This window comes from Capsicum annuum, chromosome 5 (genome assembly GCF_002878395.1).
Source record: "Capsicum annuum cultivar UCD-10X-F1 chromosome 5, UCD10Xv1.1, whole genome shotgun sequence".
NCBI classification, from domain to species: Eukaryota; Viridiplantae; Streptophyta; class Magnoliopsida; order Solanales; family Solanaceae; genus Capsicum; species Capsicum annuum.
The window spans coordinates 218,286,145-218,302,607 of NC_061115.1; the positions used below are offsets into that span (position 1 = coordinate 218,286,145).

The window sequence follows — 16,463 nt, forward strand, 5'->3', positions numbered from 1 at the left end:
GGTATCGTACCCGTGTTGATACGACATGGATATGAGTATGAGATTCGACCTTGATCTGGTCAATCTATTTTGGGTACTTTGATCAAAATTGACTGGAAAAGTTCGGAAAGATTTAAGAAATTTTGTAATCAAAACAAAAGTTAAGGTGAAATTGAAGAAAACGGAATACTTTGTATATAAAAATTTATATGTTATTGCTCTTCTTTTTATCTCCTTTGAGGATTTTTTTTCTTGAATATATTTTCTCCTCTTCCACATAATATCTCATAATTTATGTTTTATAACTCTATTTTTCGATATTTAAATTATTTTTCACTAAATCTCCATACCCGTATTCATCCTAGATCTATATCTTCGAGTATTTAAATTGAGATCGCGAAGAATTCGACCCTAGATCCGTATTCATATCGAACATCCGCACCAGAATTCGAACAACCTAGGACGCAACACATCTAAGTGATTTCTTTAGTACTTTCACTAATAACTGATGTCCCAGTGAGATTAGTTAAGATGCTCACAAGCTGGCCAAACATCAATATTATATATTAAAAAAAAAATTTGGTCCATAACCTTGGTGGTGACCCCCACTACCTCATTGTTAACCAACTTTCCAACTATAAATCTGTTGACTTGTATTAAAGAAAATGAGATTTTGTATACACACATCATAATCATGGGGGGTTAAGAAGATTTTTCAAGATCTAATACCCCATTATTATATTAATTTGAGATTTGAAATGATTTAATTATCAACTCTTTTCAACTTTGAGAAAAAGCATTCTTCTGTCATGACATTAAGTATTTGCTGTCTTGATTAGCTTTGACATCTGAGGTGCTAATTTTTTGTTAATTAAGTAGGGCAGATGGAGGGAAGATTATATAGGTACAAAAATAATTTAAACACTACATATTTACTATGAGTGAAGGAAAGTGTTGGAGTAACCGGTAAAATTATCTCCATGTCATCAGGAGGTCACGGGTTCAAGCCTTGGAAACAACCTCTGACAGAAATGCAAGTTAAGGCTGCGTACGATACACCCTTGTGGTGGGGCCCTTCTCCGGATACCGCGCATAGCAGTAGCTTTAGTAAGGGACACCGCACATAGCGGTAGCTTTAGTGCACCGGGCTGCCCTTTATATTTACTATGAATCTATGACACATAAAAGGTTTGAACCAAAATTATCGAGATATGTCAAATTCGGATTGTGGATAGAACTCGAACATGCACTCTTTAAGTCGTAAGTCTGATGAGTCGAACAATTTCGGTATGGCATAACCTTAAAAGTACAATAACAACAACAATAATATATTTGCTTCAGGGGTTCATCCGACCCTTCAACAGAAAATTATATTATTTTTATACTATTTTTACATGGTTAAAAATATTTTTTATGTATATATAGTAGATGTTGAACCCCCTTCGACTAATTCGTAAGTATACTTCTGAACCCCTCAATGAAAATCCTGGTTCCGCCAATGATCGGAGTTTATCGAAAACAATCTCTCATATTCTTTAAGATAGGGATAACTCAATTTTACACTTATCTTGTGAAGATAAAGATATTTTCGATAAATCTTCGATTCAAATAAAGTATATCACAAATCTTCTCCGTTAACTAAGTGCAGAAAAAGGAAAGATAAATAACATTTTTTCCTCAATTAATCAGACTTTAATATATGTATCAGAGATCGAAAACAAATAAAGGTGAACAGAAAAGTAGAGAAAAAGCGAAATAGATGGATCCAGTAGGGACCACTTAACGAAACAAATAATATCATCCGTTGATCAATACTGTTAACAAATCCAACGGTTAATATTTACTCTCTATTTTCAATATAACCCCTCCAATTCTTTTTTTCCTATCTCAACCAATAACTGAAAAAAGGAATAAAAGAAAAAACTTTCCATTTTACATTTCTCAACAGTTTTCCTTTCAATTCTCCAAAAGGTACAAATTCATTTTCAATTTCATGCTTTTATTTCTAATTTCTATGTTACATTTCATGTTTCAATCTATATAAGTAATAATGACGGAATACAAGGTTCGAGCTAAAGTTATGCTGGTCTATATAAGCACTAAATGCGCGATCATATATTTTTTCGTTAATATGTATACATATATGCATTATAGGAGACACGAAAATAGGTGATCTCGTTCTATCTGTCTTATCACATGTCGTTGTGTATGGTGGCATGTTATGTTGCTCGGACTCTTCAAAAATGTGACTGCGCCCTTGTTGGATCCTCCGAAAATGCATTACTTTTGGAGGATCTGACGCAAACGAGAGAGCAGTGTCCGAGCAACAATAGGTGATAGGTATCACAAAAATGTATATAAAGAATTTTGCTTTCAAATGTGTATATGAATGTAGAGATATGTGCACCTGTTTCAAATCGGATTGTGTGATTTTGGATTTTGTTCTTATAATTTTTTTGGTTCCTGTTTTCGATTTACATCTGATTTATAGTATTACTCTGTGTCTTGTTTCTTTTATTATCAAGCATGGTGTGTTATTCTTTTATTGTTTATTTTTATGTTTTTTCTTTGTTATACTGTTTTCTATCGGAGACAACCTCTCTACTTCATCTGAGATAGTGGTATTGGTATGGACTGCATATACTTTACCCTCCCTAGACCCCACTTCGTGGGAATGCACTGGGTATGTTGTTGTTGTTATTGTTTGGTAATTTGTTCTTGGATCAACTGCATAGAAACTAGATCATAGATTTTAGAAATGGACCTTGGTTTAACTCAACCGCAACATCTATCTCATGAGGTGAGGATTGCCCGACCATATTAGGAGGCCAATTTTCTGTCCCACAACCACAATCAGTGTGGGACTTCTAACACCCTGGATGCCCAAGCTTGTCGATTATAGCGTAGACAACATCATATGGGGGTCCAACATCGGGTAAACCAAGCATTGAGATGAGCCTGTCTTTGACACCATATTAAGAAATGGGACTTTGGGCCTAATTCAACGTCAAAAGTTATTTCATGAGGCGAGGATTGCCCAAACCCCATCCCACAACCGATGTGGAACTTCTAACATTATAAGTCTTTGAACCACAACAATTGGTCTTTGAGGCTGCATATTATGCTAAAAGTTCGGTTCTCGATGCAGGAAGTGACATAAGATGGCAGAAGGTGAGGATATTCAACCACTGGTCTGTGACAATGGAACCGGAATGGTCAAGGTAAGCTGAAAATTATGTACTAGTACAACAGAGTTAATGCAGCGGCATGCATCCATCCTATGTTGCTTGGACTCTGCAAAATGTTGTTTTGCCTGTGTCGGATCCTCCAAGAATGCACTACTTTTGGAGGATCCGATATGCACCTATCCACATTTTTGTAGAGTCCGAGCAATATCCTAAAGAAAGTTAAATAGATTCTGATGTTGTTTCAATATCTAGGCTGGGTTTGCGGGAGATGATGCTCCACGAGCTGTATTCCCTAGTATTGTTGGTCGCCCTCGTCATACTGGTGTGATGGTTGGTATGGGTCAAAAGGATGCCTATGTAGGAGATGAAGCTCAATCAAAGCGAGGCATCTTAACGTTGAAGTACCCCATTGAGCATGGTATTGTCAGCAACTGGGATGATATGGAGAAGATATGGCATCATACTTTCTATAACGAGCTTCGTGTTGCCCCAGAGGAGCATCCCGTCCTCCTAACTGAAGCACCGCTTAATCCTAAAGCTAATCGCGAAAGAATGACACAGATCATGTTTGAGACCTTTAATACTCCGGCTATGTATGTTGCTATACAAGCTGTTCTCTCGCTGTATGCCAGTGGTCGTACCACCGGTAAGCAAATCTTCATTCACCAGCATATGCATTTTTCGACTCTCAAACATCTCATGTTTCTACAATGAAAAGGAAATTTTATTTATGTGTGATGCATGGTGAAAACTCTTGGAGATAGCTTCTCTACCTCCATGAGGTACGGTTAAGGTCTGCGTACACTCTCCCATCCCTAGACCACAGTTGTGGGATTAAACCGAGTATGTTGTTGTTGTTGTTGTGATGCATTCAACTGTTGCATTTCGGCCACAGAATGCAACATATGGTAGTCATCTACGATAGGCAAGAGTAGATTCACCTTTGTTTGGAAATACTTAGGACGTTGAACTAGTATTTCGCTAACTGTTGTGAAGAGTTCTGGTATTTGCACTGCTAAATGCATTATCTTTGCACAGGTATTGTGTTGGACTCCGGTGATGGTGTTAGCCACACTGTCCCAATTTACGAGGGGTATGCCCTCCCGCATGCCATTCTTCGCCTTGACTTAGCAGGTCGCGACCTCACTGATCATTTGATGAAGATCCTCACGGAGCGTGGTTACTCATTCACCACAACAGCTGAGCGAGAAATTGTCAGGGACGTGAAAGAAAAGCTCTCTTACATAGCGTTAGACTATGAACAAGAACTCGAGACTTCAAAGACCAGCTCTTCCGTAGAGAAGAGCTATGAGCTACCCGATGGTCAAGTGATTACCATTGGTGCTGAACGATTCCGTTGCCCTGAGGTCCTATTCCAACCTTCAATGATCGGTATGGAAGCAGCTGGAATCCACGAAACCACATATAACTCTATCATGAAGTGCGACGTTGATATTAGAAAAGACCTTTACGGTAACATAGTCCTCAGTGGTGGTACTACCATGTTCCCCGGTATAGCCGATAGAATGAGCAAAGAACTTACTGCATTGGCTCCAAGTAGCATGAAGATCAAGGTAGTGGCACCACCGGAGCGAAAATATAGTGTCTGGATCGGAGGTTCTATTTTGGCTTCCCTCAGCACCTTCCAACAGGTTTGCATCTTTCACTTTTATGTTTATTTCGCGTTATGATGATATGAGTTGAGCTTAAGTAAAGAAACATGGTTAGCACGGATTCATATCACTGCCTCCAAGTTGTTAGGGACTAACGCGTAGTTATTCCCTTGACCTGAGGGTCTATCGGAAACAACCTCTCTACCTCGTCTGCATACAGTCTACGCTCCACACTTGTGGGGATATGTTGTTGTAAACACAACAAGAAGCCAAGTGGATTACACAATTTAAACCTTGTATATACAGTGTTATTTTAAACGAAGGGGTTTGGATGAACTCCGACACCCCTTAGTCCTAACCGGGGTTTCTGTATTTCTTTTGTCTGCAGATGTGGATCACGAAGGCAGAGTACGATGAATCAGGTCCTTCAATTGTCCACAGAAAGTGCTTTTGATAAGAGGAAAATGCATCCTCCTACTGGAACAAAATGCAGCTTTGTGATATTACATTCTTTGTTTTCTGTATTTGTTGTTCTCATTTTGGATTAAGAACTTAAAGAGTGCAAATAGTTGATTTGTTTTTATGATCTAATTCTTTTATGTCTGTTCACTTTGTAAGTTTCAACTGTTTCATAATACTTCCCTTCAGTGCATCTATCTCCTCATCCTTAACACCTCCGCGGTCACCTTGAGACAATTGATGAGGTTGAATTGATCTCCAAAACTTCTTTTAACGTATACTAGCTGATCTACTCACCCTTAACACCTCCACGGTCCACTTGAGACGATTGATGAGGTTGAATTGACCTCCAGGACTTCTTTAACATATAATAGCTGGTCTAGTCACCCCTAACACCTCTGAGGTTCACTTGAGAGGTTGAATTGATCTCCAGAACTTCTTTAACGTATACTAGCTGGTCTACTCACCCTTAACACCTCCACGGTCCACTTGAGACGATTGATGAGGTTGAATTGACCTCCAGGACTTCTTTAACGTATAATAGCTGGTCTAGTCACCCCTAACACCTCTGAGGTCCTCTTGAGAGGTTGAATTGATCTCTAGAACTTCTTTAATGTATACTAGCTGGTCTAGTCACCCCTAACACCTCTGAGGTCCACTTGAGAGGTTGAATTGATCTCCAGAACTTCTTTAACGTATACTAGCTGGTCTACTCACCCTTTACACCTCCACGGTCCACTTGAGACGATTGATGAAGTTGAATTGATCTCCAGAACTTCTTTAACGTATACTAGCTGGTCTACTCAAGCATGACGCTTGTCCTTTTCCATACTCCTTTAGTAAACGAAGTTGCTTGAAAGTAGATTTCGAGATTAGATAAGTGAATGTGGAGATTCAAGACAGGATTTGTCGTAAAATTGAGATTATTTAGTTTCGCTCTTTATAAGATAGGATCCATTTTCTCTAGCTTTTTGGAATGGAGAATTCACCTTCAGATGATAATTCTCAATCAAGGTAATAGCACTAAACTAGAAGAGTATCGTTGACTCGAACACACAACCTTAGGACTGAAGGCGATATGTACTTGTATTTCACATTTCATAAATTAAGGTAATCTTTTATCTCACTTAAGATCGAAATATAAAGGAGAATGGAAGAATATAGAGAAAAGGAAAAAAAAAAAATTATCCTCGAGCAAAGCGACAAAGGTAGTCGTTTGAACTGCACTAAGCTTCCGATATGCACCACAACTTGCTTCAAAGTATTCAATGCCCCATAGAAACCTTCCCAACTACTATAATGTCAATTGAACTCACCAAGACCAAAACATATATTGACACAAACGCTATTTAAAATTTGTGGCTTAAAACAATATTTGAATATCGGAAAAGGTACGAATATACCCCTGAACTTTGAGTGATGGTACAGATATACCCTCCGTCATACTTTAGATACAAATATACCCTTGTCGTTAATGAAAAGGTACATATATAGCCCTAAACTTTAATAAATGATCCAGATATACCCTTCATCATACTTTAGACTTAAATTGTTTCAAATTATAGTACGATGACATTTTTTTAAACTACTCAAAATCAATCAGTTTTACACTTGTTCTTTTACTCCTTCAGTCCCAATTTAAACTCTTTTTTTGGTCTATTCCATCAAAAAAGGTATTGAGACTGAAAAGAGTATACATATATAGTCTACTACTAGTCTGACTTACACAGCAACAACGATAAGTCGATAACCATGTTCATTCATCATTCATGGAAACACAGCTACTACCATTGATCAACAAGCAGCGCGTAACGTGTAGTAGTGCAAGAACATGTTAAATGTCCCGAGAACCAATTAGGTATGTGTTAAAGAGCGTGACCTCCAAGTACTACTACGGCCTGAAAGTACAAGAAACTCAGCTGTAGATCTTCCAGATACCAGTTCTATAACCCAAAGACATGATCGCCATCTCCCACAACATGTTTGGGATACTCAACAGATTGACTTTTGATCCGGGTATTTCTGTCCAATTAACGGATATCTCAATCATTGGAACCCGAAACCATTTGCATAAGTAGACTAGTTCAACGTCAAAGCACCACCTGTTAGAAAAAGGATTGTCAGTATCTTTCTACTTGCCCAAAGTTGGAGATCTTTGAGGAAACGCAAAAACTCGACGATGGCAAGAGCAATGTAAACTAAAACACTCAATAAACATATGAGTGGCAGATGCATTATGAGGTAAATACCCAGGCGTACAGACAGAGAGATCGGAAAGAACAACTAATGTTCGTACACAGTGAGTCCCCAGTGACCTTGCATATGGGGAAAACTATGGAAATGTAAAATCAGGACATTAAAGCTTTCATCTTCATTACGATCTATATGAGGTTGCCAAGAGAAGAAGAAAGTGGACAGCCCGGTATGCTAAGCTCCTGTTGCCATGTGACAGTGTAACACCAAGAGAAGAAGAATTTCTCAAAAGATCCTAAGACGATTCACAACCATTAAGTGTAGACGATTCCAAACAAGCATATAAACATGAGGACTACTACACTCTAACCACAGCATGTTTCTTCTAGATTCTCGTAAGTGAATTTAGAGAAAATAATAAACACTAATACGCTAAATTAAATGAGGAAAAAAAATTTCATGAAAAAAAATTATAAAGACGAGTCCCATAAAGGTATTGTGGGATTCAATGGCTTTGTAGAGGGGCCAATAAATGGCCAAACGGCCTTTTGTGCAAGTTCAACAGAAACCAAAGCTTTGAAGCAAAATCAAAGATTTGGTTGAACACTTGAACTTCATTCCACCATAAAAAGTTATACTTTGCAAAATACGTACCCCAAAGGAAAAAGCTTTATGGAGTAATGAGGCGATAGCAAAATATATACCAGCTAAGTGAAAATGCTCATAATGCTCCTAAAAAGACTCTAGTCATGGGACAAATAAAAGAATCCACTAAAATATAGCTCCAGTTAAACACAGTGGTTGCAAAGAGTAGGCGCTTGAACAAATACCTTTTCAAACGGATATTTAGAAAAAGTCTCCTGGCGGCAGATCTGGTAAACATCTTGAATCCACACTGCATAAACGCAGCAATTTTCAATAAGTACAAGTAAAAGGCCTAGCTGAGGCTTCTATACAGGAACTCAATCTAGACGAGAGGTTTGAGCTAATCTATAGAGTACAAGATTACCTGAGTATCACGAATTCCACTACCAGCAGCCAAGAGAACCACAATATGGAAACCTTTCATCAGGAAATTGCGATACCATTTTCTCTGTAACATTGCACAGATATCAAACCATAAGGAGGTAACAGGAAATACGCAGAACTAAGAAGGAACAACTCAACATATACACAACAAACAAGAACAGTCAAAACTAAACTGTTGCTAGGGCTTTCTCTTCAAGGTGAGCACGTGAACCAAATGCAGCTGCGGGAACATCTGATATTCTTATAGTTGTATCTCTACCAGCAGAATCTTCAGACTGTGGTCCCTTTTTAGCAACTGCATGAATCTGGCTGGAAAATAATTAACTAAAAGAAAGTAGCCACAATTTTCACTAACAAAAATTTAATGGATGCAATTAAAGATGCGCCCCACGCTGTGGGAATACACTGGGTTTGTTGTTGTTGTTGTTGTTGCAATTAAAGATGCAAAGACATCAGCAGTGAAGGGCCACAAACCTGGTTTTCAAGCTTTTCCATATCATCTACTCTGGTTGCCCCATCAGCATCAAGCATTAAAAGCAATTCACCACGTGAGTGAAGCATTCCCTGTTTTTACAATGCTTTCGCAGAAGCAAATGGCTTTAATCAATTGCCACAGACTAAAAATGAATTCGTAAACACATGACACAGAGGACTTTCTGAATCAGATGGGATCTTGAGTTTGGACTCACTTTTCTTATAGCTTCCCCTTTCCCATGGTTCTTCCCAAGAAGGATAACTCGTACGTTGTCTACAGAGTATCTCTTCACAAATTCAAAAGCAACTTTTTTTGTTCCATCAGCACTCCCGTCATCAACAATAATTACCTATTCAAGAATCAATCAGTTAAGAATGTAGAAAGGCAATGTTATATCCAGGCTTTACCCAAATAAACAATAGCAATAGCAAGGATTATTCAAAGGGAAACCCAAGTTTTATAAGTTTTTTGTTCCAACTTTTGTGCAATTTCCATTGAATTTATAAATTTTGTGTCATGCCTATGGTGTCGTGAAACATTCATCTCCATTTCAGATTCTTACAGGCTTGTCTCCAAGAGCTTTGCCTACTCATCAATAATACCAATAAAACTAGAATTGCTTGACCAGGGTCAAGGATCACGAGTTGACAATCAGGAACTGGATACTATCTTTCTTCCTTCAAAACCCAACTCATGCTCCTTTCTGTTCCTTTCTTCGATAAATAAAATGATGGAAAGATCTAAGGTATAAACAACACAAATCAAACACCATGTTTTTCTTCAACATCCTGTCTTTTTGTTTAGCAGACAGGCAGGCTCAAATTGTTAGAAGAGATGAAAACCCTAGTCAGCTTCCTTATGAGACTTTAGGGAGAGTTTTTCTTTTTTCTCGGGATTCGAAAATTCAAACTAAAGCAAAAGGAAACATGTTATATCTTGACTCATACCTCATATGTAAATGAGCTTTCATTGGCCGCACGCCTTTGAAGATAACTGCACAAACCCAAAAATTTATATGATCCTTAATGTCTTGATTTAAGTGAAGTTCTACAAGTAATGTACAGCAAGGGCATGCAAAAGTATTATCACAATTCACAAATGAATAACTTTAATTTTCCTGCTGATGTACACATGGAATTGAATAGATAATCTTCTACATTAGAACACATGCAACCACATAGAAGATCTAATGGCAGGTCTAAGAAATTAATAATGTAAATTCTCTCTTTTACCACCTTCAAACGTCCCCACCAACAAACAAAAATCAAGAAACTTAAGCTACCACGAATAGTTGTTCACAACCAAACTAAAATAGTCAGAATATAATTTCACGAATACAGAGACATGACATAGTATCCACAGAAAATTAATACCAGAGGATGGCTCTCTATTCAACAAGATAACAAAGACCAAGCATCATGTTAACATGCCGACTAAAGCTGTCAAAGTCATAACCATAGCGGTCAGAACGAGTTATAACCTTTGCAGAACACAAAAAGTTTGCAGTATTAACATATGCAGTGTGCAGAAAACAGTGTCATACTATCATCTAATCAAAAACCGATCATATCATAAGATTTCAATTGATCCATCAGTAGACTTCTTAGAGTACTAGGGCAGAACCCATATGAGTCAAAATTGCAATTCAAGAGATAGCAGAACATTTATAATTAAAAACCACATGGTCATCTTACAAACTTGAACCTCTGCATGTTATAAAGTTAAATGAACCAGAAGTCAGAAGACAGCATGGGGACTATAGCCACTGACTAACTGTGAGTAATCAGCAGAAAATATTAAGGCTGTAGATTGTGGAATCAGACATCACAGGAGAGAAGTAAACAGTAGAGATAGAAGGCCAACTCTGATTCACTTACTTTAAAGTTTCTTCAAGGGCTCCAGGTAGCCTGTGCTCTTCATTGTATGCAGGTATGACTAAGGATATGTACTTCTCAGCAGGATCAAATATATGAGGACAAGGAACCTGAATTATATGCTAACAAGGTCAACTAAAAAAAAAAAATAAACTCAAGGCTACACAGCACTTCACATCATCATGTAGTTTCAAGCTGGTAAAGTGGCTCTGAGACTAAGATCAATAATATATGATCAATGACTAGAGATTGTTTCAGCATGCAGTCCAGTAAAAAAACACTAGAGATTAAAGTGAAATACTGACGCAACTGTAGAACTGATCCAAAATATCACAGTGGATTGGTAAGCTCAAGTATTTAGGAAAATCACAATTCCATAAAAGTGTGATTGTGCGTACCTAATTAACACATCGCTTAAAATACACCTTGGTCAATCACCTTTGTCATGTCTACTTCAGCTACTTAGGACCATCAGCTTGATACTCCTTACACTCCCCTCCTATTCTGGATCAATTTAAATTGCCTATGTAATTCTTAGTCTATCACCTGTGTCATCCCAATATTCAATCACCCGTGTTTCTAATTGTGACATACATAATCTTAACAACTTCGATACTCAAGTTATGCAAAAAATCAGATTACACTGCAGATCAAGACACTTTAAATCTGAAAGATACATTGAATTTGCAAGAACAAATCATTGTCACAAAAGCAAGATTGCACAAATCCAGGAAAGGAAAGATAGCTTCTCTTCTTTTTTTTTTAATGAAGTAATTGTTATATTGACCGGCATCAAGAAGATGCTGAAAACAGTACAAAGAAAATTACGGAAAGATAGCTTCTCAATCCCACAACTTCCAAAATAAAATCTAATAGAACATTTCCACAACTAAGCATTTTGGAAAAGAATTACAGTTAGATTTTCATCCTTTTTTCTAACCACATGCCAAATGACACAATTCAAATTAGTAATATATCCCACTATCCATCAACTATGCATCAATCAGCAACTACTTTGGTTGCCTATATGAATCTACTACAGCAGTTCTGCTCCATTTGGGCCAGAACAGTAAATATAAAGATCACTTCAAAAAATTCAAATATTATGAATCCATGATTTCAGAAGTGTCATGGGTTCAGCAATAAGAATCTAACTATTGAATCCATTGACTCTAAATTTTTTCTGTCTGTAATTCGGACCCATTTCATTCCAATAGTAAACAATATATCGCCCGCATAAACAATCCAAACAATCAGGAAAAAAGAAACATGCTACGGATGTACATATATTTCCAAAACAATAACGACACAAACTTTCTACTTTTTCTAGGAACCTAGCAAGAGAAAATGATTCAACTTTGGAGGAGGGTTTGTTAAGTACCTGCTTAAATGAACTCGGATCTTCAAAGACTGGAGGAGCTTCCACATGACTGCAACATACAAAATCAAAATCGAAAATTCATACAATAAATAATTCAGAAGAATGCAAAATAGGACTTTTTTCTTAAAAGGGGTTATTATAAACATGTTCTTTTGAATTTTATAATACGAAGTGAAAATCAAAATCAAAAATCCATACAACAATAATTCATAATGCAAAATTGTTTTGTTTTTTTTTTTTTGAAAAATCCATACAAGATGGGGGAGGGGAGATTGAGATGATTTGGACATATGAAGAAACGAGGTGCAGACACCCCAGTGAGGAGGTGCGACAGGCTCGATATGGTTGGTACGAGGAGAGGTAGGCCGAAAAAGTACTGGAGAGTGATGATTAGCCAAGACATGACGCACCTTCAGGTTACCAAGGACATGACGACCTTAAATAGGAGGGTGCGGAGGACATGTATTAGGGTAGAAGGTTGGTCGGGTAGGAATACTGTCTTGCTTGTCGAGGGTTTAGGCTGGTTGGGGTTTATAGTTGTACTAGTCACAGTATTGTAGTTCCTGTTTGTGATATTTATTATAGTATGTTGTCGATTGTATTTCGTTTATAGCACCTTTTTGTTGTTATTATTATTTTTCTCTTGTAGACTTTGCACTATTTCCTATTAGTTATATTTTCCTGATTGTTTCCTTCTGATTTATACTAGGATTTGCTACACTTGAGTCGAGGGTCTTTCGAAAACACCCTCTCTACCTCCACGAGGTAGTGATAAGGTTTGTGTACACTCTATCCTCCCCGGACCTCACTTGTGAGGTTTCACTGGCCATGTTGTTGTTGCGTAAAATAAACCTACATGTGATTCAATCCTCTACTGAATTTTCTAATACAAATGAGCAAAATCAAAATCTAAAATTTATACAACAGATAATTCAGAGGAATGCAAAAAAGGGGGCTTTTGTTAAAAAGGGTTATTATAAGCACATATACATATGATCAAATCTTCTCCTGAATTTTCTAATACAAATTAGCAAAACCAAAATCAAAAATTTATAAAACAGTAATACAAACGAATTGCATAAAAAAGAAATGTTTCTTTTCTTGGCTAAAAGGGGTTATTGTAAACAACCCCATGAGATCAAATCTTCTTCCGAATTTGCTAATACATAGTGATAATCAAGATTGAAAATTCATGAAAGAGTAATCCTGAATGCAAAACAGGGATCAAAGGACAGAGTAGATGAGGCTGCTCCTCCCTTAACCAATGGTCTCAGATTTGACTTGTGGATGTGGAAAAATCCTTGGTAGGTAGTCCTCCCCCAAATGGACCCTACACACAGGGCCTATCCGAACTAGTCTAGCTCCAATGCAAGTACCAAATACCACCAGAATGCAAAATAGGGATTTTTTGCTAAAAGGGCTTACAGCAAATACCCATGTGATCAAATCTTCTTCTAAATTTTCTAATACAAATGAGCAAAATCAAGATCAAAAGTTCATAAAAGAATAATGCAGCGGATGGGGCTGCTCCTCCCTTAACCAAATTTGAGCTTTGGGTATGGAAAAATCCTTTCTTGGTGGTAGCGCTTCCCCCTAACGGACGTTATACACTGTGCGAATCCAAACTAGTCGAATGCAAGAACCAGCCACCAGAATGCAAAATAGGTATTTTCTGCTAAAAGTGGTTATTGCAAATACATAGATGTGCTCAAATTTCTCCTAAATTTACAATACAAAGTGCCAAATCAAGATCGAAAATCCATGAAAGAGTAATAATTCATAAAAAAATGCAAAAATATGTCATTTTTGCTATATCGTCTAATTATCAAATTCAAAGTGCAAAATGAAAATAAAAAATTCACAATAAATGCTTCAGAAGAATGCAAAAAGGGGGGCTTTTTTGTTAAAAGGGGTTATTGTAAATACCCCATGTGATCAACTTTCTCCCTCAAATTCTAATACCAAGCTATATTCAAATTCAAAAATCCATACAACAAATAGTTTAATTCAGGAAAAAAAAAACGCAAAATAGCTTTTTTTAAAATTATTATTGTTAAAATTGATTAGTATTTTTTTTAGGCTAAAAAGGGTCATTGTAGATCAAATCTTCTTCTAAATTATCAAGTTCAAAGTTCAAAAAAATCGAAATCGATAATTCACCACAAATAATTCATAAAAATTGCAAAAATTGGTAATTGTAAGAATACATACGAATGATTGAATCTTCTTCTGAAAGTTTCGAATATAATGGCAGCAACTAATCCAACTCCGACAACAATAGCTGAGATTAATAGTAATTCCAAAATCGCCCAAATTGTTCCCATTTTTTTTTAGGGTTAAATTAAATCAATTGAACAAAATTGAATGAAGAAGAAAAAGGGTTAATGTAAAAAGTGACCCGGAATGACCCGAGGTCAACAAGGTAAACACCTTTTTTTTTTTTTTTTTGGGGGGGGGGGGGGGGGGGGGTTTGTTTTTTTTTTTCATCCGGTGCCCGCATTGAAGCCTGACTAATCTGGATTGCGTGTTGCAGAGCCCATTAAAATTTATTTTATTGAAAAAATAACATAAATATACACTAAATTTATCATATTTAAACAATTTTTCATACTTACAAAATAATTATACAAATTTCAACTAATTATGTATCTTCATCGGATGTATCCGGAGCTAATTATGTGTCTCGAAAAATCTAAAATCAAAAAAGGTATCAGGAGCTAATTATGCATTTTTACAAAGAAAAAAATGTATCTTCATTGAATGTATTATTCATCTCAACAGACTCAAAAATTGAAAAAAAAAATATATCATAAGGTAATTATGTATGTTTACAAAAAAATGTATCTTCATTAAATGTATCAGGAGTTAATTATGTATCTCGACAGACACGAAATCCCAACTAATTATGTATTCGTTGGATGTATCTGAAGCTAATTATGTATCTCGATAAATTCAAAATCGAAAAAAAAAATATCAAAAGCTAATTATGTATTTTTATAAAGGACAAATATGTCTTCGTTGAATGTATTATGTATCTCAATAGATCCAAAATCGAAAAAAAAAATATCGAAAACTAATTATGTATCTTTACAAAGAAATGTATCTTTATTGGATGTATCGAGAGCTAATTATGTATCTCAACAGACCCAAAATTTGTATTTTAAGTAATTATGCAAAATATTGTAATTTTCTGTAATTGAGTTTCAATCTGTCGAAATTTATGTTGTTTGCCCCCAAAAATTATGTTCTGAAAATACTGCATTAGGCCCATTTATGTTTTTTCAGGCCTTCTATCTAGGGATGGGTGTTCGGTCGGTTCGGTCTGATTGTTTAATATCGATTTTTGGATTAACAAAAATGACATCTGTAATTAAACCGAAATAAATTTGATTTGGTCCGGTTTTTACAAATTCGGTTCGGTTATTTCGGATTTTTATTTCGATTTGAAATATTAAAATAGTTATCCTCTCTTTTTCGTAATTGAGCATTTAAAATTGATGGTTTTTTTAGAAAAAATATTTTTTTCAAACCTGTTTTTCATTTCCAAATATAAACAATTATAAATAACTCAACATGGATGAAACGAAATGAAATAATCATAAGTTTAACATAATACATAACGTCATTAATCATTGTATATAATATAACCTTGCATAAATAGTCTATAAAACAACACAAATTCATAAAAATAGTCCATAAAACAACATACTTTCTGCCTAAATAGTCCATAAAACAGTCCAAAGTCACCAAAATAGTCCATAAAATATTTGAGTCACTAAAACAATCCATAAATAACCTGCGACGTATGAGAATTTGTTGTTAAGTGTAAATTGTGAATGCAAATTACTAAATATTATATATATATAGAGAGATATAATATTATATATATATTTATATTATATATATATATATATATATGTATAATTTATTTATAAAATTTAATTAAAAAAATGAAAATCGAACCGAAAAATTAAAATTTTAAAATTATAAACTAAATTCGATCCAAAAAATCGAAATCAAAATTAAATTTCAGTTTGATTTTTTGATTTTTTCGATTTAAATCAAAATATGGCCGCCCCTGCTTCTATCCATCGTGTCAACAACTTGGCCCAAAACCTTGACTTGTTTGGTTTGGGCTTATCTGTTTTCTTCTCGGGTTTGCAGAGTATTAGTTTATATTTTAGGGCAAACAAAATAAATTTTAACAGTTTGGAGTTTAATTATAAAAAATTTTGATATTTTTTATAATTACTGAAAATTTTAATTTTTGAT

At 35.7% G+C, this 16,463-nt stretch overlaps 2 protein-coding genes across 2 annotated transcripts; one reads left to right on the forward strand and one right to left on the reverse strand.

The window, feature by feature from the left end:
* The first annotated feature begins 1,797 nt into the window (after nucleotides 1–1,797).
* Nucleotides 1,798–5,371, forward strand: LOC107870237 (actin-58). The gene is made up of 5 exons (XM_016716696.2): nucleotides 1,798–1,950; nucleotides 3,128–3,200; nucleotides 3,420–3,813; nucleotides 4,206–4,819; nucleotides 5,169–5,371. The coding sequence occupies exons 2-5, from the start codon at nucleotides 3,141–3,143 to the stop codon at nucleotides 5,232–5,234; spliced, it is 1,134 nt and encodes a 377-aa protein (XP_016572182.1). The 5' UTR covers nucleotides 1,798–1,950; nucleotides 3,128–3,140; the 3' UTR covers nucleotides 5,235–5,371.
* Nucleotides 5,372–6,788: 1,417 nt separating this feature from the next.
* On the reverse strand, nucleotides 6,789–14,626 carry LOC107870236 (dolichyl-phosphate beta-glucosyltransferase). The gene is made up of 10 exons (XM_016716695.2): nucleotides 14,403–14,626; nucleotides 12,192–12,240; nucleotides 10,814–10,920; nucleotides 9,884–9,929; nucleotides 9,151–9,285; nucleotides 8,936–9,025; nucleotides 8,635–8,766; nucleotides 8,442–8,525; nucleotides 8,263–8,327; nucleotides 6,789–7,341 (listed from the first exon to the last, which is right to left on the reverse strand). Exons 1-10 carry the CDS (start codon nucleotides 14,513–14,515, stop codon nucleotides 7,155–7,157), a joined length of 1,008 nt encoding a protein of 335 aa, XP_016572181.1. The 5' UTR covers nucleotides 14,516–14,626; the 3' UTR covers nucleotides 6,789–7,154.
* Between the last annotated feature and the right edge of the window lie 1,837 nt (nucleotides 14,627–16,463).